Here is a 26754-nt window from a genome sequence, read left to right on the forward strand (position 1 = left end):
TCATAAGGAGCAAATCCTCTCCCTCCTCGACTCTAGGCTTCCAGCATCCCTTGAGGAGCCGCATGGCCAATGCTCTGATTGGTCAGGCTGGAGAAAAACCCTTGCCTCCGCCACGAGAGGGTTGCCAACTACATTACCCAGAAAATCGTGCGCGGAGTTGCGCCAATGGAAGCCATTTCCGCGGGAATACATCGCGTAGGGGTGGGACTTTCGGCCTCCTCCTCGTGGCGGCCATTTTGCTGCTCTCGGGTGTGCCGGGGCGGGACTGAAGTGACGGAACTGTCAAGGTGCAGAAGTCGTTGTACCCACGGCAGAGAGGCGGGCCCGCGGGTGGCGACGCCGCCCGGGCTGCCCCGCGGCGGGGCCGGGACGGGGACCGCCGGCCCGGGTGTCCGCTCCGCCCACAGAGTCCGATGGCGGCGGCCGCGCCCAGGGACCCGGCTCAGGTAAACGCTCGTCCCCCGGGCCCTCCCCGCCGTTCCCCTACCCAGACCCTGGCCTCGGTGCCCGGGACAGGGAGGCGCCGGTGGGCGGGGGCCCCGTGAGTGAGCGCCGGCGTGCTGGCTGCGGGAGCGGGCTCCGGGCTGAGGGGCCGGCTGGGGCAGAGGCTGGAGGGGGCCTGAGACGGGAAGATTCTGCCCTCAGGCGACAGAGCGTGAGATGGAGTCACGCCCGGAATAGCGGGTCGAGGTGCGGTACCTTCGTTCCTAGGGCACTGGACGGTCGTGAGCAGAAGAGGAACACAGTGTTAGGGTGTTAACTTTCCAAAAGTTGCTCGAGGGAGGACAGGTTGGAATGGGGGTGATGGAGGCAAGGGAACACCGGGAGTGGAGTTCTTGTCGGAGGTCACTGAGCTGGTAGGAGAAGCACTGAGGATTGAGGCACAGAGGTTAGGTAGCCTGAGGTCACTTGGTTCAAGGGCTGGGCGGGATGCAGGGAAGGCTTGAACTCGTCGAGCTCAGTCTGGTTTCCCCCCCTCAGCCACAAGTTCTGAAGGTTGTGAAAGCACGTAGAGACCTATTCAAGTAAGGAGAGGCTGCCTCAGTCCCTTACTGGTCTTGACATCACCAGTATGGTGTCCAGGACTGTGGTATCTTGAGGCTCTTCCCTTGCTGTTTTTCTAGCTGCTGGGTATGGGCACCTTGAGGCTACCCCAAGCCCAGGGTCCTGAGTGCAGCCCAAGGGTTACATGCAGTGTTCCTGTTGCTGTCAGCCAGTATAATCAGGTGTGAGAAGTTATCCCAGAAATAAATACCAAAGTGTGCAAATGCTTGAACCTGTTTTCATTCTCCCTGCTTCCAAGAGCTGAGGGTCAAGAATCAGGCCTCAAATGTGGCTGTTGATAATTTGGGCATCTGTTATGTAGGTAATGAGAGGTTTGGATAAAGGGGGGTGGTCTTACCTAAGTCTTAATACGATCCATCTGTTTGCAGAAAAGATAACAGACTCTGGGGGTAACGGAGGAGGCAGGGAGCCTAGGAGGAGGCAGCTGCTATAATCCAGATTGATGGACCAAAGTGGTGGCCGTAGAGGGGGTGAAAAGTTGGACTCTGTCCTTTTTTTTTTTAAAGAGGGGTAGATTTTTTGATGTTGTAGTTGAGAGAGAGAAAGGAAAGAGTCCAGGATGACCACAGTGGTTTTTGGTCCTTGCGGCTGAAGGGATGGAAGTTCCATCAACTGGGATGGGATGATTGATGGTAGGTTAATTTTCTTTGGGACTACGAGGAGTTTTGTTTGGTCCTGTTAAGAGTCTGAGATGTTCCAGAGAATTGTGAGTGGAGACAGCAAATGGATATCTGGATTCACAGGTCTGGATATCTTGGGTGGAGGTTTTAGATGAAGACATCCAAAAGTGGTGACTATTGTGTGGACCAGGATGGAGCTGTGGATTACATTTAGATTGGGGAATGCTGGTCATGATGACAATCCCTTAGCTGGCCAGATAGAGGAGGCTGCATGATGAGGAATGATTGTCTTGCTGTGCTCCTGATTAGTGTTGCTGGGCACACAAATGCAGGTGGGAAGTGATCATGGTAACCATATGGAAGAGAGAATGGTTTGGCAGGTGATCAAGGCTTCCATGGGATGAGTGGACATGAGATGGCTGTGGAGGCATAGGAGTAATTGGGACAAGATGACACAGACCAGGTTCCTGCTTATTCACTACTGTAGTTTCACTGGAATTTTGTGGTGAGCTTTGGTGGGGTCTGTGGTGTTCAGTCTTGATGGTGGATAGGTCTGGGGCAGACTTTCAAAAGTGGGGGCTATTGTGAGGACCAGGATGGAACTGTGGATCACATTTAGGAAGTGTAATGTAGGTTATAGTGGTAATGCTATTTACAGGTTAGACTGGGGTGTATGCTGAGAAGTGGGTCTCTTGCTTAGCACCTGGTTGAGAACCTAAGAATGAGAAACACAGGGGAGGGAGAGAAGTGATAGTGCAAATGGTGTGGGGGAGAGGATGATCTGGGAGGTGGCTAAAGCTTCCTTAGGATGTGTGGGTGCAAGATGGCTTCAGAGGCAAAGGAGTTATTGAGGCAAGATGAAACCGAAGGCAGGGCTCCTGCTAATTCACTACTGTATGAATTTACCAGAATCTTGTGGTGAGTTTTCATGTGGTCTGGGGTGTTTAGTTAGGTCTTGGTGGATAAGATCTGGGGTAAATGGTAGTCATTTGTGAAAGTCATGCCTGGCAGGGAGACTATAAGAATTGGGGTTTTAGGGAAGATTGAGTGGAGGGTGGGATTTGTGACTGCGAGGGTACAGCAAGTCCCGTACAGAAGTGGAGTGGGTCATGGGCATCTGTAATCCATATGTGCCTCTGGGTGGCTACTATTGAAGCAAGGATCAGAGATACAGAGGAGGCCTTCAAAGCAGAATTCAGGGGTTTGGCCAAAGTAGAGCTGTGGGAGTGCAGCTGTGGGGAATGAAGATGTGAGAGAGGTACAGTTTAAAGAACAATGTGCACAACAAGAAGCAATGTGAACTAAGGGCCTCAGGGCGTTGGAGCTGAAGGGTAAAGCATGAGCCCACATATCATTGTGTCTTGGGAGTCTCGAAATAGAGACCCTGGAGGAATTGACAGTGTGGACCCTACAGGTCAGGAGGAATTTGGATGACATCTCTGTTCCTCCTGCCTGATGTTGCTGAGGGCAGAACACAGTGAATAAAGAGAACCTAAAGATAGGGTGGGCATTAGTGGCACCTAAGCCTGGCATTTCTGAAGTGGAGAGCTCTGAAGGAAGATGAGTGTGGGATAGATGTGTGGTGAGATGGGTTGTGGGACCCCAGAGAATGTTCATGGTTTCATCTGTCCCCATCATAACAGGATAGTGTGACCTTTGAGGACATTGCTGTGTACTTCTCCTGGGAGGAGTGGAGGCTCCTTGATGAGGCTCAGAGATGCCTGTACCACGATGTGATGCTGGAGAACTTTACACTTATATCCTCACTGGGTAAGGCCCTCACCCTCCCCAGTGGCCTGAACTAGGCTTTATACCCTCCCCACCCACCATTTCTCAGTGTCTCTCACATGTGGACCATGGGCACTGCTTGCTTCTCAGCTTTCTGGGTAATTGCTATTTTGATAGGGCTGGTTTATTTGCACTGCCCTCTTCTCTCCCCTGCAGCCTCAATACCTGCTATACTGAACCCTTCTTAGGAAAGGAGTCAAGGTTAGTAGGTTTTCAGTGAGCTTAATGAATTTCGCCATGCTTGTCCTTTGTTTGGATCAATGTGTACAGATCCTTATCACTTCTGTATCCTAGGGTTGGTTGATTGATTTCTTTTTAAAGTAAGCTCTATACGCTTGGGGGTTGAACGCTCAACCCTGAGATCAAGAATTGCATGTTCTACTGACTGAGCAAGACTGTTTTCCAGTTTTTGATCTCTTTTAGCTGACATTTCCTTGTGTCTGCTTGTGCCAGGTTTGCATGCATTGTCATAGTCACTACTTACTTGAACCATAGGCTACTTTTCAACACATTCCTGCAACATTTGTAGTTTAGGTGCATTTTCTTTTTTTCCCCCCAGCCTTCTGGAGATACAAAATTGTAAAAGTGCACCGGGGGTGCCTGGGTGACTCAGTCAGTTGAGCATCTGACTCTTGGTTTCAGCTCAGGTCATGATCTCAGGGTTGTCGGATTAAGCCCCGCATCTGGCTCCACACTCAGCACAGCGTCTGCTTGTCCCACTTTCATCCCCCTGCCTGTGCTCGCTCTCTCAAATAAATCTATAAAATCTTAAAAATACATATATGTTAAAAAAATTAAGTGCACAGTGTGATGATTTGATACATGCATGTATTGTAATGTAATTTCCACAACTGAAGTTCATTAAATATCTACCATCTCATAAAATTATATTATTATTTTTTTGTAGAAATGCTTACATCTACTCTCAGTAAATTTCACATATACAACATCATTATTAACTGTGGTCACCATGCTGTATGTTACATATTCAGAACTTTTTAATCTTTTTTTTTTTTAATATTTTATTTATTTCAGAGAGAGAGAGGGAGAGAGAGAGAGCATGAGTGGCATGGCAGGGGAGGGAGAAACAGATTCCCCAATGAGCATGGAGCCCAATGCAGAGCTCAGTCCCAGGACCTTGGGATCGTGACCTGAGCTGAAGGCAGATGCTTAACTGACTGAGCCACCCAGGCGCCTAAACTTTTTCATCTTGTAACTGAACATTTGTACCTTTTGCCCATCTTCCCATTTCCCCCCACACCCCAGCTCCTCGCATTCTACAGGCATACCTCAGAGATATTTTGGGTTTGGTTCCCGACCACCACAATACAGCAAACATCACAATAAAGCAAGTCAAATGAATTTTTCATTATCCCAGTAAATATAAGTTATGTTTATTACCCTATAGTCTTTTCTTGTTTGGTTTTAGGGAGTGCGCAAGCGGGCAGGGAGGGGCAGAAGGAGCGGGAGAATCTTAAGCAGGCTTCATACTCAGCACAGAGCCTGATAAGGGCTCGGTCTCACAACCCCGAGATCATGACCTGAGATGAAATCAAGAGTTGGACTCTTTTTTTTTTTTTTAAGATTTTATTTATTTATTTGACGGAGAGACAGCCAGCGAGAGAGGGAACACAAGCAGGGGGAGTGGGAGAGGAAGAAGCAGGCTCCCAGCAGAGCAGGGAGCCCGATGCGGGGTTCCATCCCAGGACCCTGGGATCACGCCCTGAGCGGAAGGCAGACGCTTAACGACTGAGCCACCCAGGTGCCCCTTTTTTGTTTTTGTTTTTTAAGATTATTTATTTATTTATTTATTTGAGAGAGAGCAGGAGCTGGGAGGAGACGGTTCAGAAGCAGGCTCCCCGCTGAGCAGGAGCCAAATGACGCCAGGCTCGCTCCCAGGACCCTGGGATCATGACCTGAGCTGAAGGCAGACACTTAATTGACTGAGCCACCCAGGTGCCCCCAGGATGTGTAAATTCTTAGAGGTAATATGGAATGTTCAGGAAACCACAAGTCTTTCTTTTAGGTGGGAACAAGGAGCAGGGGGAATAGGAGTCAGGACTGCAAACTTGGATGTCTACCCTGGAGGTAATGAGAAGTTTGTATCAGAAGAGGGAGGCAATCTTACCAAGGCCTTTTTTTTTTTTTTAAGATTTTATTTATTTATTTGAGAGAGAGAGACAGCCAGTGAGAGAGGGAACACAAGCAGGGAAAGTGGGAGAGGAAGAAGCAGGCTCCCAGCGGAGCATGGAGCCCGATGCGGGGCTTGATCCCAGGACCCTGGGATCATGCCCTGAGCCAAAGACAGATGCTTAACGACTGAGCCACCCAGGCGCCCCAAGTGTTGGACTCTTAACTGACTAAGCCACCAGGTGCTCCTGTTTATACTGTAGTCTACTAAGCGTGCCAGAGCATTATGCCCCCCCAGAAAAAAAATGTACATTTAAAAATATTTTACTGCTGAAAAATGCTACCATCATCTGAAATTCCAGCAAGTATTTTTTTTGCTGGTGAAGGGTCTTGCCTTGATATTGATAGCTGCTGACTGGTCAGGGTGGTAGGTTGCAAGGTTAGGGGAGCTGTGGCAATTTCTTAAAATAAAACAACAATGAAGCTTGCTGCGTTGATTGACTCTTCCTTTCATAAGCCATTTCTCTGTAGCATGTGATGCTGTTTTACAGCATTTTACCCCTAGTAGAACTTCTTTCAGAATTGCAGTCAGTCCTCTCAAATCCTGTTGCTGCTTTATCAGCTAAGTTTATGTAATATTCTCAATTCTTTGTTGCCATTTCCACAGTCTTTACAGCATTTTCATCAGGAGTAGATTCCGTCTCTTTTTTTTGAATTTTTAAAATAATTTTAATTCTAGTATAATGAAATACAGTGTTTTTTAAAACATGTTTTTAAATTTTAGATTCCATCTGAATAAACTTTCTTTGCTCATCGATACGAAGCAACTTCTCATCCATTCAAAAATTTTTTTTAATTTTAATTTTTTAACATTTATATTCAATTAATTAACATGTAATGTATTATTTGTTTCAGGGGTACAGATCTGTGATTCATCAGTCTTATATCCATTCAAATTTTATCATGAGGGGGCATGGGTGGCTCAGTTGTTGGGCATCTGCCTTTGGCTCAGGGCGTGATCCCAGGGTCCTGGGATTGAGCCCTGCATCGGGCTCCCTGCGCAGCGGGAAGCCTGTTTCTTCCTCTTCCACTCCCCCTGCTTGTGTTCCTTTTCTTGCTGGCTGTCTCTCTGTCTGTCAATAAATAAATTACATCTTTAAAAAAATTTTTTTTATCATGAACTTGCAGCAATTCAATCATATTTTCAGGCTCCATTTTTTTTTTTAAAGATTTTATTTATTTGATAGAAAGAGAGCAAGAGAGTGGGAGGAGGAACAGGGGAAGAGGGACAAGCAGATTCCATGCTGAGTGCCAGGCTTGATCCCAGGACCCTGAGACCATGACCTGAGCCAAAATCAAGAGTCGGATGCTCAACCAACTGAGCCACCAGGCACCCCCGGAGGCTCCACTTCTAATTCTAGTTCTCTTGCCATTTCTATCACATCTGCAGTTACTTTCTCCATGGAAGTCTTGACCCCTTCAAAGTCATCCATGAGGGTTGACATCAATTTCCAAACTCCTGTTGATATGCCACCCATGCCACCCATGAATGGCAGCTGGAATGATGAATCCTTTCCAGAAAGTTTCGATTTACTTTGACCAGATCCATCAGAAAAACCATTATGGTAGCCCTCACCTTACAAATTATATTTCTTTCTTTCTTAGATTTATTTATTTGAGAGAGAGGGAGAGTGCATGTGTGTGTGAGGGGTGGGGGGAGTAGAGGGAGAGGGTTTTACTAGCAGACTCCATGCTGAGTGTGGACCCCGACACAAGGCTCATTCTCAACAAATTGTATTTCTTAAATAATAAGGCTTGAAAGTCAAAATTGGGGTGCCTGGATGGTGCAGTTGGTTAAGTGTCTGACTCTTGGTTTCGGCTCAGGTTGTGATCTCAGGGTCGTGAGATCAAGCCCCACGTCGGGCTCCAAGGTCACCTGGGAGCCTGCTTGAGATTCTTTCTCCTCCTACTCCTCCTGCTCCTGTGCGCATGTGCACTCTCTCAAATAAATCTTTTTTTTTTTTTTTAAAGTCAAAATTACTTAGGCTGCATGGGCTACAGAATGGATGTTGTGTTAGCAAGCATGAAAACATTAATGTACATCTCCATCAGAGCTCTTGGGTGACCAGCTGCTTTGTCAATGAGTAGTAATATTTTGAAAGAGATCTTTTTTTCTGAGCAGTACATCTCAACAATGTGTTTAAAATAGCCAGTAAACCATATTATAAACAGGGTGCTGTCATCCAGTCTTTCAGGCAGAGTAGATTCAGCATAATTCTTAACGGTCCTAGGATTTTCAGAATGATTAATGAGCACCGGCCCCTAATGAGAGAGTTGCCCTATCCTTTGAAGCCAGGCATGACATCTCTAGCTCTGAAAGTGCTAGATGGGATCTTCCAATAGGAGGCTGATTTGTCTGTATTGAAAATTTGTTTAGTGTAGCCACCTTCATGAACGATCTTAGATCTTCTGGATCACGTGCTGCACCTTCTGCATCAGCACTTTGTACTTTGTATTTTGATGGTCTGGAGATGGCTGCTTTCCTTTAATCTCAGGAACCAATCTCTGCTAACTTTGAACTTGTCTTCTGCCGATTCCTCACCCCTCTCAGCCTTCCTAGAATCAGAGACACTTAGGACCTCGCTCTCGATTAGGTTTTGGCTTAACGGAATGTTGTGGCCACTTTGATTTTCTGTGCAGACCACTAAAACTTTCTGTGTAACCGTAGTAAGGCTGTTTTGCTTTCTTATTATTTGTGTGTTCACTGGAGTAGCACTTTTACTTTCCTTCACAGACTTTTTGTGATTTTTTTGCATTCACAACTTGACTACACTTGGCCAGCTGTTGGGCTCAAGAGGCCTAGCTAGCTTTTGGCCTGTCTTGGCTTTTGACATACCTTTCTCGCTAAGTGTAATCATTTCTAGCTTTTAATTTAAAGTGAAAGATGTGTCACTCTTCTTTTCACTTGAACACCTGGAAGCTATTGTAGAGTTATGAATTGGTGTAATTTCAGTGCTGTTGTGTCTCAGGAAATAGAGTGGCCCAAGAGAAAGAGATAGGTCAGTGACTGGTCATGGAACAGTTAGAAGAGACACAACATTTATCGTTTATTGATTATGTTAAATGTCATATGGGTGTGGTTTGTGGCGCTCCAGAACAATTGCAGTAGTAACAAAGGTCTCTGATCACAGATCACCATAACAAATACGGTAATACTGGAAACATTTGAAATATTACAAGAATTACCAAAATTTGATACGGACATGAAGTGAGCAAATGCTGTTGGAAAGATGGTGCCAATAAACTTGTTCATTGCAGCGTTGCCACAGACTTTCACTTTGTAGAAACACAGTATCTGTGAAACATCATAAAAAAAATGCCTTAAAACTAAAAAATAAATAAATATGACTATACTCTCTGTTTCTATGTTTTGGCTTTTTTTTTTCCCCCTAAACCTTCTAACCACAGTGTACAAGGGTTCTGTCTACCTTCACCCTCACCAACACTTATCTCTGCTCTTTTTGAAGGTAACGATCTTATCAAGTGTGGGGTGATACATCATTGTGGTTTTGATGTGCATTTTCCTGATGACTAGTGGGAAAGAGCATTTTTTCATATACCTGTTGGCTGTTTGTAGATTTTCTTTAATAAAATGTCTTTCAGGTTCTTTGCCAATATATTAATCCAATTGCTTCTTTGTTAGTCAGTTGTATGAGTACCTTATATATTTTAGATGTTAACGATTATGAGGTAAAGCATTTGCAAATATTTTCTCCCTTTATATTTTGTTGATTGTTTCCTTTGTTTTGCAGAAGATTTTTAGTTTGATGTAGCTGGACTTTATTTTTGCCTTTGTTGCCTTTGGTTTTTGTTTCCTATCTGAAAACTCATTGTTAAGACCAGTGTCAAGGAGCTTTTTCTCTATTTTTTTTCCCAAGAAGTCTCACATTTTCATGTCTACATTGAAGTCTTTAATCCATTTCGAGGTAATTTTTGTGAGTGGTGTAAGGTAGGGTCCTGGTTTCTTGTTTGGCATGTGCATATCCAGCTTTCCCAGCACCATTTATTGAAGAGACTATCCTTTTCCCGTGTGTGTTCTTGGCACCCTTGTCAAAGAGTAGTTGACTATATCTGTGTGGGTTTATTTCTGGGCTTTCTATCATATTTCTCCGGTTTGCATGTTTGTTTTTATTCCAGTACCGTAGTGTTTGTACTATAGTTTGAATTCACAAAGTGTGGTCCCTCTAATTTTGATCTTTACGATCAAGGTTTCTTTGGCTATTTGAGGTCATTTGTGGGGCAAATTTTAGGATTCTTTTTCTGTTTCTGGTAAAAATGCCATTGGAATTTTGGTACATATTGCATTGAATTTTAGGTTGCTTTATGTAGTAGGAACATTTTAATTGTAATTCTTACAGTCCACAGACATGGAATATCTTTCCATTTATTTGTGTCTTCAGTTTCTTTCATTGGTGTCTTTTTCATTGTACACATCTTTCATCTCCTTGGCTAAATTTATTTCTAAGTATTATATTTTTTAATATTCTTCCAAATGGGATTGGTTTCTTAATTTCTTATTGAGATATTTCATTGTTAGTAATAGGCACATCTGATTTTTGTATGTAGATTTTATATCCTGCAAATTTACTGAGTTTATTCATTTTGAGTTTTTTGGGGGACTTCTTAGGGTTTTCTTTGTATAAAATCCATGTCATCTGCAAACAGACAGTTTTCTTTCTTTTCTGATTTGGATACCTTTCTTTTTCTTGTCTGATTGCTCTGGATAGGACTTCCAGTACTACTTTGAATAGCAGTTACGAGCATAGGCATCCTTGTCTTGTTACTGATGTCTTATCCTTTCACTGTTGAATGTATTCTTAGCTATGGGCTTATATATGGCCTTTGTGGTATTGTGCATATCTTCTGTACCTAATTTTGGCGGAGTTTTTATTGTGAAAGGATTCTGAATTTTGTCAGATGTTTTTTCCACATCTAGTCAGATGATCATATGAGTTGCCTTCGTTCTGTTAATAAGATATGGGGCGCCTGGGTGGCGCAGTCGTTGGGCGTCTGCCTTTGGCTCAGGGCGTGATCCCGGCGTTTCGGGATCGAGTCCCACATCGGGCTCCTCCGCTGGGGGCCTGCTTCTTCCTCTCCCACTCCCCTGCTGTATTCCCTCTCTCGCCGGCTGTCTCTCTGTCACATAAATGAATAAAATCTTTAAAAAAGAAAAAAAAAAAGATATGGCACATTTATTGATTTACTTATGAGGGACCACCTTTGTATCCCAGGGATAAATCTCACTTAATCATATTTATGATTCTTTTCATATACTGTTGCAGTTGGTTTCCTAGTACTTTGTTGAGCTTTTTTACATCTATGTTCATTAGGGATGTTTACTTGTAATTTTGTTTTCTTGTAATGTCTTTCCCTGGCTTTGGTGTCCTAATATTAGCCTCCTAAAATGAGTTTGAAAACGTTTCTTTCTTCCCTTTCAGATTTTTGGAAGAACTTGAGAGTTTAATCCTTAAAATGCAGATAGAAATCATCACGAATCCATCTGGTCATTTCCTTTTCTTTGTTGGGAGATTTTTTTTTTTTTTTAAGATTTTATTTATTTATTTGACAGAGATAGAGACAGCCAGCGAGAGAGGGAACACAAGCAGGGGGGGGGGNGAGAGAGGGAACACAAGCAGGGGGAGTGGGAGAGGAAGAAGCAGGCCCACAGCAGAGGAGCCTGATGCGGGGCTCGATCCCACAACGCCGGGACCATGCCCTGAGCCGAAGGCAGACGCCCAACCGCTGCGCCACCCAGGCGCCCCTTGAGAGTTTAATCCTTAAAATGCAGATAGAAATCATCACGAATCCATCTGGTCATTTCCTTTTCTTTGTTGGGAGATTTTTTTTTTTTTTTAAGATTTTATTTATTTATTTGACAGAGATAGAGACAGCCAGCGAGAGAGGGAACACAAGCAGGGGGGGGGGNAGGGGGAGTGGGAGAGGAAGAAGCAGGCTCCCAGCAGAGAAGCCTGATGTGGGGCTCAATCTCATAACGCCGGGATCACGCCCTGAGCCGAAGGCAGACGCTTAACTGCTGTGCCACCCAGGCGCCCCTGTTGGGAGATTTTTGATTACTGATTCAATTTCCTTGTCTATTTGGATTTTCTATTCTGATTCAGTGTTGCGGGGTGCCTGGGTGGCTCAGTTGATTAAGCTTCTGCCTTCAGCTCAGGTCATGATCCCAGGGTCCTGGGGTCAAGCCCCACATCTGGCTCCCTGCTCAGTGAGGGGCCTATTTCTCCCTTTTCTGTTCCCTCTGCCTGTCCTCTCCTGCTCTCTCTCTGTCAAATAAATAAACTTAAATTTTTTTTTAAAAAAATGATTCTGTGTTGGTATGTTGTGTGTTTCTAGGAATTTATTTTAGGTTTTCTAATTTGTTGGTGTATAATAGTTCATAGTAGTCTTTTATGATCCTTGTAATTTCTCCCATTTTCTGAATTAATTTATTTGAGTCTTGCCTTTATTCTAAGTTAGTCTAGCTAAAGGTTTTTCAACTTTATCTTTTCAGAAAAGCAGCTCTTTTTATTGTTTTTCTAGTTTCTATTTTATTTCTGTTCTGATTTTTGTATTTTTCTTTGTTTCACTAACTTTGGTCTTAGTTTGTTCTTTTTCTAGTTCCTTAAGGTGTAAAGTTAGGCTGTTTATTTGAGATTTTTATATAGTGTTGGCATTTATCGCTCTAAGCTTTTTTCTTAGAACTGCTTTTTCGCATTCCATATGTTTTGTTTTCCACTTTCGTTTTTCTCAAGATATTTTCTTATTTTGCTTTTGATTTTTCCTTTGGCCAATTGATTGGATAGGCATGTGTGTTTAATGAGCACATATTTGAATTATTAAGCTTCCTCATGCCTTTTTTTTTTTAAAGATTATTTATTTATTTATTTGACAGAGATAGAGACAGCCAGCGAGAGAGGGAACACAAGCAGGGGGAGTGGGAGAGGAAGAAGCAGGCTCATAGCCGAGGAGCCTGATGTGGGGCTCGATCCCATAACGCCGGGATCACTCCCTGAGCTGAAGGCAGACGCTTAACCGCTGTGCCACCCAGGCACCCATGTGCTTTTTTTTTAAAGATTTTATTTATTTATTTATTTATTTATTTATTTATTTATTTATTAAAAAGATTTTATTTATTTATTTGACAGAGATAGAGACAGCCAGAGAGAGAGAGGGAACACAAGCAGAGAGAGTGGGAGAGGAAGAAGCAGGCTCATAGCAGAGGAGCCCGATGTGGGGCTCGATCCCACAACGCCGGGATCATGCCTTGAGCCGAAGGCAGACGCTTAACCACCGTGCCACCCAGGCGCCCCTAAGATTTTATTTAAAAAAAAAAGAAATATTTTTTTAAGTAATCTCTATACGCATGGGGGGGGGTCAAACTCACAACCCTGAGACCAAGAATCGCAGGCTCCACTGACTAAGCCAGCCAGGCATCCCGTCCTCATGTTATTGATTTCTAGTTTTATTCATTGTGTTATGACAAAGTACTTCATAGAATTTCAGTCTTCTGAAATTTGTTAAGACTTGTTTGACATAACGTATGATTTATCCCAGAGAATATTCTGTGTGCACTTGAGAATGTGTATGCTGCTGTAGTGGGATGGAGTGTTCTATATATGTCTGTCTGATCCATTGGGACCAGAATGTTCAATTCGGATACATCCTTACTAATATTTTGTCTGTATATCCACCCATTGTTGAAAAGGGGATATTGATATTAATATTTAATTGCTGTCTTTTCTGCTTTCAGAGCTAGTTAAATGTGCTTAATACTTAGATGCTCTGATGTGTGATGCTTACAAACCTACAATTTTTACATCTTCTTGATGAATTCATTCCTTTATCATTGTATAATGACCTTCTTTGTCTCTTGAAACAGTTGTTGACTTAAAGTCTGTTGTATCAGCTATGAGTATAGCTACCCATATTCTGTTTTGGTTTCCATTTGTATGGAATATTTTTTTCAGTTCCTTCACTTTCAACCTTTTGTTTTGATTTCAGCCATGGTATCTCTTTTGCGATCTTTTTTATTATCATCTTAGTGTTTTGTAGTACCTTTCTTCCTCTCTTGCTGTCTTCCTTTGTGATATGAGGATTTCCAATGGTGTTATGCTTTCATTCCTTTAACTTTTGTCTCTACTGTAGGTTTTTGCTTTGTGGTTATCCTGAGGCTTATTTAAATCATATTGCAACATTCTGTTTGAAGCTGATAACTTTAATTGCATGTAAAAACTCTTTTACTGGGCGCCTGTGTGGCTCAGTGGTTAAGTGTCTGCCTTTGGCTCAGGTCATGATCCCAGAGTCCTGGGATTGAGCCCCACGTCAGGTTCCCTGCTCGGCGGGAAGCCTGTGTCTACCTCTCCCACTCCCCCTGCTGGTGTTCCCTCTCTCACTGTGTCTCTCTCTGTCCAATAAATAAATAAAATCTTTAAAACAAACAAAAAAACTCTTTTACTCACCTCCTTCACATTTTATGTTTTTAATGTCACCATTTACTTTTTTTTTTTTTCTTTAAGATTTTATTTATTTATTTGAGAGAGAGCACGAGCAGCGGGGAGGGGCAGAGGGAGAAGCAGACTCCCTGCTGAGCAGGGAACCCTACAGGGGAATGGGGGGGGGCTTGATCCCAGGACCCCCCAGACCATGACCTTAGCCGAAGGCAGACGCTATCTGACTGAGCCACCCAGGTGCTCCACATCTTTTTATATTTTGTAACCATTCACAAATCATTGTAGATATAGTTATTTTTAATACTCTGGTGTTTTGTCCTCCATACTGGTGTTGAGTGATTATCACACTATTGAAGTATTAGAGTACAGTAGTCCCCTGTTATCCAGGGGAGGATATGTTCGAAGACTCCCAGTGGGTGCCTGAAACTTCAGATAGTACGGAACCCTATATATACTAAGTTTTTTCTTATACTTACATACCTGTGATAAAGTTTAATTTATAAATTAGGTACAGTAAGAGATTAACAACAATAAATAATAAAATGTAATAATAGTAATAATAATATAAAAGTTGTGTAAATGTGTTCTGTTTCTCTCAAAATATCTGATTATACCATACTCACCCTTCTTGTGTGAGATGATAGGAGGCCTAAATGATGAGGTGAATGAGGTGAATGAGGTAGGCTTTGTGACATAGCATTAGGCTGTGTTGACTTCTGACAATATGAAAGCACAGGAGGATCATTTGTTTTTGGGCTGTAGTTGACCATGGGTAACAAACCATAGAAAGTGAAATAGATAAGGATGGACTCCTATATTTTGAATATGACTGTACAGTTGCATGTATCAGTGTGTTCTGTATTTTCATGTTACAAATTAGCATACTTTCATTTCAGTTTGAAGAACTGTGTTTAGCATCTTTTGTAGGGTAGGTCAAGTGGTGATGAACTCCCTCAGCTTCTGTTTGGGAAAATCTTTCTCCCTCATTTCTGAAGGACGGCTTTGCTGGTAAAGTATTTTTAGTTTGAAGTTTCTTTGTTGCGTATTTAGAACACATCATCCTACTTTCTCCTAGTATTTAGTGTTACAGCTGAGAAAAATGCTCATAGCCATATGAGGGGGAGGGGAGTTCCCCTGTATAAGTTTTTCTCACGGCTTTCAAAGTCTCTTTGTCATTACATTTTGAATTTTATCATATAGTTGACCTTGGAACAACATGAGGGTTAGGGGTGCCAACCCCCATGCAGCCAAAAAACCATATATAACTTTTGACTGTCCCCAAAACTTAGCTGCTAATAGCCTGTTCTCCACCAAAGCCTTATTAATACCATAAAGTCAACCCATGTTTTGTATGTTATATGTATACTGTATTCTTACATTAAAGTAAGGTAGAGAAAAAATGTTAAAATCATAAGGAAGAGTAAATACGCTTGTGGTATTTTACTGGATTTATTGGAAAAAGTCTGCTTATGAATGAATCCGCACAAACCCATGTTCTTCAAAAGGGTCAACTCTAATGTGTCTTGTTGAAGTCCTCTTTGGTTTGAGTCTTTTGGGGGACTTATGAGCATTATGTACCCGAATGTCCATGTCTTTCCACAGATCTGGAAAGTTTTCGTCCATTATTATTATTATTATTTTTTAAGATTTTATTTATTTATTTGACAGAGATAGAGACAGCTAACGAGAGAGGGAACACAAGCAGGGGGAGTGGGAGAGGAAGAAGCAGGCTCACAGCAGAGGAGCCTGATGTGGGGCTCGAACCCCAATGCCGGGATCACGCCCTGAGCCAAAGGCAGACGCTTAACCACTGTGCCACCCAGGCGCCTCTCGTCCATTATTTTTTATTTTTTATTNGCCCTGAGCCAAAGGCAGACGCTTAACCACTGTGCCACCCAGGCGCCTCTCGTCCATTATTTTTTATTTTTTTTTATTTTTTTAAATTTTTTTTTTTTTTTAAAGATTTTATTTATTTATTTGACAGAGATAGAGACAGCCAGCGAGAGAGGGAACACAAGCAGAGGGACTGGGAGAGGAAGAAGCAGGCTCACAGTGGAGGAGGCCTGATGTGGGGCTCGATCCCATAACGCCGAGATCACGCCCTGAGCCGAAGGCAGATGCTTAACCGCTGTGCCACCCAGGCGCCCCCGTCCATTATTTTTTAATCCATTATTGTTTAAATAAGATTTCTGTCCCTGCCTGTCTTCTTCAGGGCCCCCATAATGCAAATATTATTCTGTTTTCATAATGTCCTATACCCACATAGACTTTCTTTATTCACTCTTTTTAGTTGTCTTTTTTCTAATCTGACTGAATGATTTCAAAAGACATATCTTCAGGGGCGCCTGGGTGGCTCGATTGGTTAATCGGGTAATCGTCCTCCTTTGGCTCAGATCAGCATCCCTGGGATCGAGCCTTGCATCAGGCTCCCTGCTTCTCCCTTTCCGTCTGCTCCACCCCCTGCTTGTGCTCTCCCCCTCTCTTTCTCTCAAATAAAATCTTTGAAAAAAAATGTGCAGAGCACTACTTAAAAAAAAAAAGAGACATATTCAGTTTCCGATTCAGATTTGGATTGATGAGGCTGGCTGTTGATGCTCTCCATTGCATTTTTCATTTCTTTTTCTTTTTCCTTTTCTTTTTCTTTCCTTTGCATTTCTTTTCTTTTCCTTTCCTTCTCCTTTTCCTTTCTTTTTTATTCCTTTCTTCCTGTCATTCATTCATTCATTCATTCATTCAAGTTGGCGTCAGAGTGAGGGAGAGGATCTCAGGCAGACTCCATGCTGAGTGCAGAGCCTGACATGGGGCTGGATCTCACAACCCTGGGATCATGATCTTAGCCAAAATCAAGAGTCAGATGCTTAACTGACTGAGTCACCCAGATGCCCCTGCATTTTTCATTTCATTCATCATATTCTTTACCATAACTCTTTTCCAGTACAATTAACATACAGTGTTCTGTTTGTTTCAGGTGTACAGTATAGTATACCATAATTTTTTTGGTCCTTTTTTATGTTTTCTTATCTGTCAAAAAGTCTTGTATTGTTTATAATTGTTCTTATTTCATTGAATTGTCTGTTTTCTTGTAGCTCATTGAGCTCTCTTAAAACAATTATTTTGAAATCTTTGACAGTTTCTAGATCTGCATTTCTTTGGGGTGACTGATCAATTACTGTTTTCCTTTGGGGTATCCTGTTTCCTTGAATTTTTATGTTTCTTGTAGCCTTGCATTGATGTCTATACATTTCATGCAGTAGTCCCTTCTTCCAGACTTTACAGAAAGGTTTTGGTGGGGAAGATCTTTACCTGTGGGTGGATGTGAGTGCACCAGGTTGGTGGTGTGTGGCAATTCCAACTACAGCTTGATCAAGAGGCTTAGTGTCAGTGCAGCTCTGATGAGATCAGCGTCATCAAAGACTGTAGGAGTCCTCAGTAGCCAAGGCGATGTGTGTCCACAGTAGTAGAGAATGCTACTGGGAACCTCCTGATCTCTTTCTCCCACAGGAAATGTTTTGGCTGTGGGGTTCCCTTGATGCCGAGTCCAGCTCTTGGGTTCTTTGTGGTGGTGGTAGCATTGGTGTCTTATGTGCAGGCACCCGTGGAGTGGGTGTCTTGGTTCTAAGAGTGTGAATAGACATGGATTAATAGTAGTTCTAGGGTCCCAGTTTCTGAATACCCTGCTGCAGTGTTGACTTGCTGTGTAAGATGCAGTTGTATACTGACTATTGATGGAGCCTGTGACTGGAGCATGGGTACACCCAGTGTCTCTGGGATCGGTGGAGCTGACTAGCCCACAACGGCCATGGCTCTCGTGCCTGAGACCTGGGCACTCAGGTGACAGCCATGGAGTCAGGTTATGGAATAAGGCAACCATGGAGCAGTTGCAGGGCTGGGGTCCAGGGTATATGCAGGGTTGGTGTGAGCTCGTTTTTGGGTGGAGGGGTTAACTCAGTATATTATTCTCTGGCAGTTCCCCCATGGTGATAGCTGTTGATTACCTTAGCGCAAAAGCTGCCGGGGTCTTCTGCAGAGCAGGCACATGGGGTCCATGCCTACAAACACTTGGATACCTCTGCTGTGTGATGTGTGATGTTCTGCCGCTGTAGCAGGAGTTGTTGACGTTGTCTGCAGCAGAGGCTGCTGAGGTCCCCTGCAGAGTAGGGGAATGCAGTGGCATCAGCTCTTTGGCTGACAAAGCTCTCCCCTTCTTATTTTCTGCCTATATCCAGCTGTCTTCACTAAGCCAGTTCCCCATCGATTGATTCTTTCTTTCTTTCTTTTCTTTCTTTCTTTCTTTCTTTCTTTCTTTCTTTCTTTCTTTCTTTCTTTCTTCTTCCTTCCTTCCTTCCTTCCTTCCTCCCTTCCTCCCTCCCTCCCTCCCTCCCTCCCTTCCTTCTTTTTCTTTTTCAAGATTTTATTTATTTATTTGACTGAGATAGAGAAGAGACAGCCAGTGAGAGAGGGAACACAAGCATGGGGAGTGGGAGAGGAAGAAGCAGGCTCATAGTGGAGGAGCCCGATGTGGGGCTCCATCCCATAACGCCGGGATCACGCCCTGAGCCTAAAGCAGACTCTTAACCGCTGTGCCACCCAGGCGCCCCGCCCCATCGATCCTTTCTGTGTGGTTATTCTGTTTTTGTATGCTCCATTGTATCACTGTAGTATTTTTTTTCTATGATTTTAGTTATTTGAGAGAGAGAGAGAGCAAACACACAAGCAGGGGGAGTGGTAGGAGGAGAGGGAGAAGCAGGCTCTCTGCTGAGCAGGGAGCCTGATGCGGGGCTCAATCCCAGGACCCTGGGATCATGACCTGAGCCAGAGGCAGATGCTTAACCAGCTGAGGCACCCAGGTGCCCCTGTGTTCTGTAGTATCTTAATTGACTCTTAAGCTTGCCGAAGGCAAAGGCTGATTTCCTCTGCTCTTATGCTGACATCACTCACCTTGCTGTCTTTTGTGCTGAATAGCCCGGGACAGTGCTGGGTATTCATTTGTCCTGTTTTTCCCTTAGAACTTGTATCGTCCATGTCCCATGTAGTTGCTCAGGGCTTACAGGGAAGAATCCTTTGTGTATTACAGGATGGGCAGGACTGCAGACGTGGCAGAGTGGACTCATAGGGGCCTGGTCCTGGTCAGTGGCTGGAGTGTTCAGATCACACCAGGTCCCCCATGGTGAACCTGTCTTTATTCACCCACACTTTCATGCCATTTCCAGTGGCCACACTTCATTTGTACCTTTTCGTCTCCATTTTGTCATTTTGCCAGTTTGTCAGTTCTCTCATCATTTCTACTATGACTTCCAGCACAGGGATAATTTCTACCTCTCTGGACTCCACATCTCACCCATTTCTCTCACTGTTCGTGTATTCCAGCATTGGCTACGAGATGTTCATGTATCCCTGAATTGACATTGAACAGCAGCTAATCTGTTGCTGTTGGATTTTAATGGGCTTGGATGCATGCTTTTACCCAGCCTCACATCAGCAGTAGCAAAGGTCCTGCCAAAGACGGTTGGCAGAGAAATGAGTTGTAGTCCTTGGCTCTGTTTCTTGTCTCATAGCCTGTCTTTGTATCCTTCCCTGGTGAGGTCTCCACCATTCTGTGATCTTAGGGGTCAAATAATGCATAGTGGCTGCTCCTTCAACTGAATTCCAACTGTGTGTCTAAAAAAGCATGTCATACACTTCTGCCTAGACGAGATGGATGCATATATGTGATGGGCTCAGCCCCTCGCGATAGTGAACTCGAATTTCACCAGCGTTTCTTTGCCTTCAGGTTGCTGCTGTGGAGCAGAGGATGCGGAGGCACCCTTTGCACAGGGCACTTCTGTAGGCGCGTCACAGGCCGGGACGCCCACGGCAGCTGTGTCTTCCCGGAAGACCCACCCCTGTGAGATGTGTGGTCCAGTCTTGAGAGACATTTTCCACTTGGCTGAACACCAGGGAAAAGAAAACAGCCAGAAACTGTTAAGGTGTGGGGCGTGTGGGAAACGATTTTATTGCAGTGCAAAGTTTCAACAGCAGCAGGAGCAGCACGTGGGAGAGAAACCGTTTAGATGCAGTGTGGACAAGGCATCTTTTGTGAAGAGCTGCAGAATCCATGATTCAGGAAAGCCGTCTACCTGTGGAGAGGTTGAGAAGAACTTCCTGTCTGGCTCAAGGCAGCTGCAGCAAGAGGCCACTCACACTGGGGAGAAACCACACACGATCACCCAGTGCAGGGCAACTTTACAAAGCAGAAAAAGTTATCATACCTGGGGAGAATGCAAGAAAGCCTTCAGTCCCAAACACACGCTTGTTCAGGACCACTGTTTTGTGTGCAGTGAATGTGGGAAAACATTCAGGTACAAATCTTCATTTGCTATACACCAGAGATTCCATACTGGAAAAAGACATTATGAGTTTGGTGAATGTGAAAAATCCCTTAGGCAGAGCTCAACCCTCAGTCAACATGGAAAGACTCACACTGGGTCCAGGCAATACAAGTGCAGCAGATGTGGGAAATCCTTCAGCCACAAATCTGTCCTCATTTATCCCCAGAGATGGCACAATGGAGAAAACAGTTATGTGTGCAGTGAATGTGCAGGATCTTTTAGCCATAGCTCAGTGTTGATTCCATGTAGAGTTCAAACTGGTGAAAGGCCTTATAAGTGTAGTGACTGTGCAAAATCTTTCACCTCTATCTCTGCCCTCAGTTATCATCAGAGATCGCACACAGGGGAGAGGCCTTATGAATGCAGTGAATGTGGGAAATCTTTTATCTCTAGATCTGACCTCCGTTATCATCAAAGAGTTCATTCTGGAGAAAGGCCTCATGAATGCAGTGAATGTGGGAAGTCTTTTATCACTCGTACTGCTCTCCGTTATCATCACAGAGTTCACACTGGAGAAAGGCCTTACGAGTGTAGTGAATGTGGCAAGTCCTTTACTCGAAGAAATAACCTCATTATACACCTAAGAGTTCACTCAGGTGAAAGACCTTATGCGTGTAGTGAATGTGGGAAATCTTTCACCTTTAGCTCCAGCCTGCGTTACCACCACAGAGTTCACACTGGAGAAAGGCCTTACGAGTGTAGTGAATGTGGAAAATCTTTTAACAATAGGTGGACACTCATTCGACACCGGAGAATTCACACAGGAGAAAAGCCTTATGTTTGTAGTAAATGTGGGAAATCTTTTACCTGTAGCTCCACACTCCAGTATCATCATCGAGGTCACCTTGGAGAAAGACCTTATGAATGTAGTGAATGCGGGAGATCTTTTACCACTAGTTCTGCCCTCCGTTATCACCAGAGAGTTCATACTGGGGAAAGGCCTTATGAGTGTAATGAATGTGGGAAATCTTTTATTTCTAGGTCAGACCTCCATTATCATCATAGAGTTCATTCTGGAGAAAGGCCTTATGAGTGTAGTGAATGTGGGAAATCCTTTATCCGAAGAAATAACCTCATTTTACATCAGAGAGTTCACACTGGAGAAAGGCCTTACAAGTGTAGTGAATGTGGGAAATCTTTTAACAATAGGTGGACGCTCATTCAGCACCAGAGAGTTCACACGGGAGAAAAACCGTATGTGTGCAGTGAATGTGGGAAATCTTTTACCTGTAGCTCCACACTCTGTTACCATCAAAGAGTTCATGAAGGTAAAAGGCCTTATGAATGCAACGAATGTGGTAAATCTTTTACCTCCAGTTCCACTCTCCGCTATCATCAGAGAGTTCACACAGGAGAACGGCCTTACAAGTGCAGTGAATGTGGGAAATCTTTTACCTTTAGTGCCAGCCTTCGTTATCATCACAGAGTTCACAGTGGAGAAAGGCCTTATGAGTGCACTGAATGTGGAAAATCCTTTAAGGATAGATCACAATTCAATAAACACCGGAGAACTCACACAGGAGAAAGGCCTTATGAGTGCAGTGAATGTGGAAAGACTTTCAGCCAAAAATCTTCCCTATCAATACACCAGAGAATTCATAATAGCGAACGGTCTTATGAGTGTAGTGCCTGTGGGAAATCTTTTACATCTGTCTCTGGCCTTGGTTATCACCATAGAGTTCATAGGGGAGAAAAGCCTTATCAGTGCAGTGAATGTGGGAAATCTTTTACCAATAGCTCAATACTGATTCGGCACCAGAGAGTTCACACAGGAGAAAGACCTTACGTGTGCAGTGAATGTGGAAAATCTTTTACCAGTAGCGCTACCCTCTCTTATCATCAGAGAGTTCATGCAGGTAAAAGGCCTTATGAATGCAGTGAATGTGGGAAATCATTTACGTCCAGTTCCACCCTTCGTTATCATCAGAGAGTTCATGCAGGAGATAGACCGCATGGGTGTAGTGAGTGTGGGAAATCTTTTATCTCTAGCTCCAAACTACGTTATCATCAGAGAGTTCACACAGGAGAAAGACCTTATGAGTGCAGTGAATGTGGAAAATCCTTCAGGGATAGTTCCCAATTCAGTCAACACCGGAGAGGTCATACTGGAGAAAGGCCTTATGAGTGCAGTGAATGTGGGAAATTTTTTACACGAAAGTCTACCCTCTCTCAACATCAAAGAGTTCACAGTAGAGAAAGGCCTTAGGTGTGCAGGGAATGTGCAATTTCCTATTCACTGTAACAACACCGGAGGGAACTCTGAGGAGCCATCTCTCTGAACTGAATCTCAGACATCTAAACATGCACAGTGGGAGATCCCTTGTAAGTTTCAGTAATGTTGTAGGCTTGTGTAAATATGTTGCACTTTCTAAACTGTCCAGGGCTCTCTAAATTTAGCCCACTGCTAGATTTTTTTTTAAAAGATTTTATTTATTTATTTGACAGAGATAGAGACAGCCAGCGAGAAAGGGAACACAAGCAGGAGGAGTGGGAGAGGAAGAAGCAGGCTCATAGCAGAAGAGCCTGATGTGGGGCTCGATCCCAGAACTCCGGGATCACGCCCTGAGCCGAAGGCAGACACTTAACCGCTGTGCCACCCAGGCGCTCCCCACTGCTAGATTTTGTGACCAAAGCCTTTCACCTCTCCTGCCTGGGAGGTCCGCAAAGTGTGCAGCAGTCACCTCCACGGAGTATTCAGGGAAGCTGACCTTTGTTCTCTTATGAGTTAGAACAGGGTAGGAGTAACCTGAGCCCTTAGGGTCAGTTTCCCCATCTCCTTAACTACCTTGGGTATGGACCTGAATCACTGATGACCCAGGGTTTATGAGTTTGGCTGGCAGCTTACAGAGAATGACTGCCTTTTTCAGGGACGTGTTAGTCTCATGTGACACTTGTGATGAGTTTTTCCAGCTTCCAAGTCCCAAACAGTAATTGTCTGCCACACATTGCTTTGGCTTATGTGGTGATCAAGGCCTTACTCTTTAAGTCCTCTTTCATCTTGGATGCTGTACTTACTCTGTGGGGTAGTTTATGTATGGATATGGGCTCAGCAAGCATCGCTGGGTGAACTTTTTAGGAGTCTCAGATTGCCTGTGCTTGAGGAGGGGGAGGAGGATGGTAGAAAATAGCTTGCCAGTTTTGACCAAATTTGCATTGCTGCCCCACGACCTCTGAAAAAGTCCAGGGCTTTCTGGTTTTCATTTGAGATCTTGATGCTTTGTGTTTTAGGAGTCTCAGTGATGACCCCAAGGAGGGGGCAAGTGTGAAACCCTCAGATGCTTCTGAAAAGAGCATGAATTTTTTTTCCCTTACTCAAAGGAGATACCACAGGGGATGTCAGCACTGTTGAGGGATTATCTTTCCCAGCTTTACAAACAGCCATGTGCCCTGATGTCCACAGTCTTATTGGGCTAGTGTTACTGGTTATAAGACCACAGTGGGCAAAGGAAACCATAATTGGTACAGAAACACTGGCTTAATAGGAAGTGGAGGAGACTGCAGCCAACTAGATGCAATGTGCCTCTTCTAAAAATGGATCCCGACAAGTTTCTGTGACAGTGACTGCAGAATCAGTGTGTATACAAATCTCAGGACATCCAGGCATATTTATCTTGTGTGGGTAAAGTCGTTATCAGAGAAAAAAATAAAAACTAAAATAATCAAAAGTTCTGTGGTTTCCTGTCAGTGCTGTCTGCCTCAAAGCCACTACCACACTGGTGGGAAAAAAGATAAAGGAGGATCTGTATTCCTGAGATATGGCACTTATGACCCAGGAAGCATTCCTGTTCATTATATGGAAATATTCTTCATTGTTGTCCACATTTGCTGCCCCTGAGGTAATATCCCCACAGGCATGAGAAAGAGAAATGGAGTCAGTGTGGGGTTGTCAAACCTACTTTACAAAAAGAGTGGGACATAGATATTTTATCTTGAGCCATTTTTAAGGCTTTATTGAGGTATAGTTTATATGTACTAACCTGCATATATTTACAGTATAATTTGGTAAGTTTTGACATAGTTACAAACTTCTGAAATCATCATCATGGTCTCAGTAATGACCATATCTGTGACATTATGTTTACCTCATGTCCTTTTATAATCTCCCTTGCCCCTGATTTACTTTCTCTTAACAATAGATGGATGGATACCTTTGAATTTTTTGAATTTATGTTTGGAATTGAGTATTTTGTTGTTTTTCTTTCTGTGTCACAATTACTTTGAGATTCATTAATGATACTATATGAGTAGTGGGGGTTTTTTTGTGTTTTTTGCAGAGTAATATTTTTGGATATACTGGTTTATCCGTTTATCTGTGTATGAGGATTTGGGTTTTTTCTAGATTTTGACTATTGAAGATAAAGGTATTATAAACATTTGTGTTCTTTATGTGAATGTATGTTTCCTTGGTCTTCTGTTGGTAACTTAGAGAATGATGTCTGGGTCACAGGGTATGTAAATGTTTTACTTTTGATGATACCTTTTGCATCTTCCCAGCAGTGTATGAGAGTTCCGTTTCGTCCACATTCTGAGTACTTGGTTTGGGCAATCATTTTAATTTTAGCCCTTTTAATAAGTTTTTAGTGTTCTCTCATTTTAATTGTATTTCTGTAAGGATTCACGATGGGCATTTTTTTCAATGCTCATTTGCTATCTACATCTCTGGTAAAAAGCCTGTGCATATCTTTTTCTTATTCTTTGAGCTTTGGCTATTTTCCTGTAACAGGACAGTGAAACAAGTGTGTGTTTCCACGTGTACGCTATTCACAATGAAATGAATAGCTGTACCCTTTTAAATTTTTTCTGCATTATTGACGTGTTCTCCACATTCTTTTTTAATTTTTTTTAAGATTTTATTTATTTATTTGAGAGAGTGAACAAGCAGTGGGGAGGGGCTGAGGGAGACAGAGAGAGAGAAGCAGACTCCCTGGTGAGCAGGAAGCCTGATGTGGGGCTCCGTCCCAGGACCCGGGTTCAAGACCTGAGCCAAAGGCAGCTGCTTAACTGACTGAGCCACCCACATGCCCCATCACATTCTTTTTTAAAAGATTTATTTATTTATTTATTTACTTACTTATTTATTGGGAGAGACAGCTAATGGGGGATGAGGGTGGCAGAGGGAGAGGGAGAAGCAGATTCCCAGCTGAGCAAGGAGTCTTGAGGCTCAATCCCAGGATCCTGGGATCATGACCCAAGCCAAAGGCAGACACTCAACCGACTGAGCCACCCAGGTGCCCCTTTCCATCACATTCCCTTAAGTGCAGTCGTTGAAGAATATGATAAAGCCTTGCTTTGCAGTGGTTACACATTTTCCTGCTTTATCACCGTTGGGGTTGGTGGGTTGGAGCAGATGGGCGACAAGGTTGCATTAGTACAGGCTGGGCTTCGAGTCCCAAAGCCTGGCTGGGGGGTGATGTAGAGGTCATAATTAGGCTTCCCAAGTCCTGGCCCAGGGTCCCTAAGTTTAATTCCTGGATTCCTGGCCCTTGTAAGGACCCACAGGCAAATGCCCCCATCCAGGGCCTCAGTTTCATCCTATGTAAAATGGGGATTAGGAACTGCCCTATCCCTGGTCCATTGGAAGTTGTGAAGAGTTGAGCTGTCAATTCCTGTATAGTTCTACCTATGGGGAACAACCTAGAGCCAGGCACCTCTAGCTCTCCCTGTTTCCACCAGACCACTGTGCCCCTAGGTGTGTCAGGAACCGAGCTTCTCAGGAGCCCCTGAACTAGGTCAGTCCCCAAAACCCACCTGCAGGGAGGAGGGTCTGTACCATACTGAGTCTCGGTGTGGATTCCTGGGAATATCTGGGCAACTCCCCAGAGCCCCTTGAACCTCAGTTGGCTGACTGTGACATAGAAGTGATGATGGTGCTTACCTTGGCCCCTGGGAGCTTCAGTTAAAGTAACAGAACACTGAGCACTTACATGACAGAATTCCATGGGATTTTGAGCTTGTATATAATGTTTTTCTATCAAGTTTTTAATATAAATATTTCCATAACTTTCTTTTTCACAGTTCTTACTGTGGTTAGCTCTTAGTTATTGGCATTTATATTGCATTAGTAATATCCTAGTTTTGTTCATTCTATAGAGTGCCACATAAATCAATATATTTACTGTGGAATTTTGTCCAATCCATGTATGTTTGACCTAGCTTATTTTCTCTTCTGAATCACTCTGTAAGACCAAGAGCATGTTCACCAATTGGTGGATTATTTCAGAAATACTTTGATACGGGGCGCCTGGGTGGCACAGCGGTTGGGCGTCTGCCTTCGGC

The 26754-nt window shown here is 43.6% G+C and overlaps 1 protein-coding gene across 2 annotated transcripts; it reads left to right on the forward strand.

Annotated features, from left to right (window-relative positions):
* The first annotated feature begins 219 nt into the window (after window positions 1–219).
* LOC105234580 (zinc finger protein 418-like) lies at window positions 220–24642 on the forward strand. 2 transcript variants are annotated; one of them, XM_034639330.1, is made up of 3 exons: window positions 220–446; window positions 3329–3455; window positions 19881–24642. In XM_034639330.1, exons 1-3 carry the CDS (start codon window positions 414–416, stop codon window positions 22682–22684), a joined length of 2964 nt encoding a protein of 987 aa, XP_034495221.1. In that variant the 5' UTR covers window positions 220–413; the 3' UTR covers window positions 22685–24642. The 2 variants fall into 2 exon arrangements, with proteins under 2 accessions (XP_034495221.1, XP_034495222.1); XM_034639331.1 differs by lacking the exon at window positions 3329–3455.
* Window positions 24643–26754: the final 2112 nt, after the last annotated feature.

The sequence above is a fragment of the Ailuropoda melanoleuca genome, chromosome 12 (assembly GCF_002007445.2).
Source record: "Ailuropoda melanoleuca isolate Jingjing chromosome 12, ASM200744v2, whole genome shotgun sequence".
NCBI lineage: Eukaryota > Metazoa > Chordata > Mammalia > Carnivora > Ursidae > Ailuropoda > Ailuropoda melanoleuca.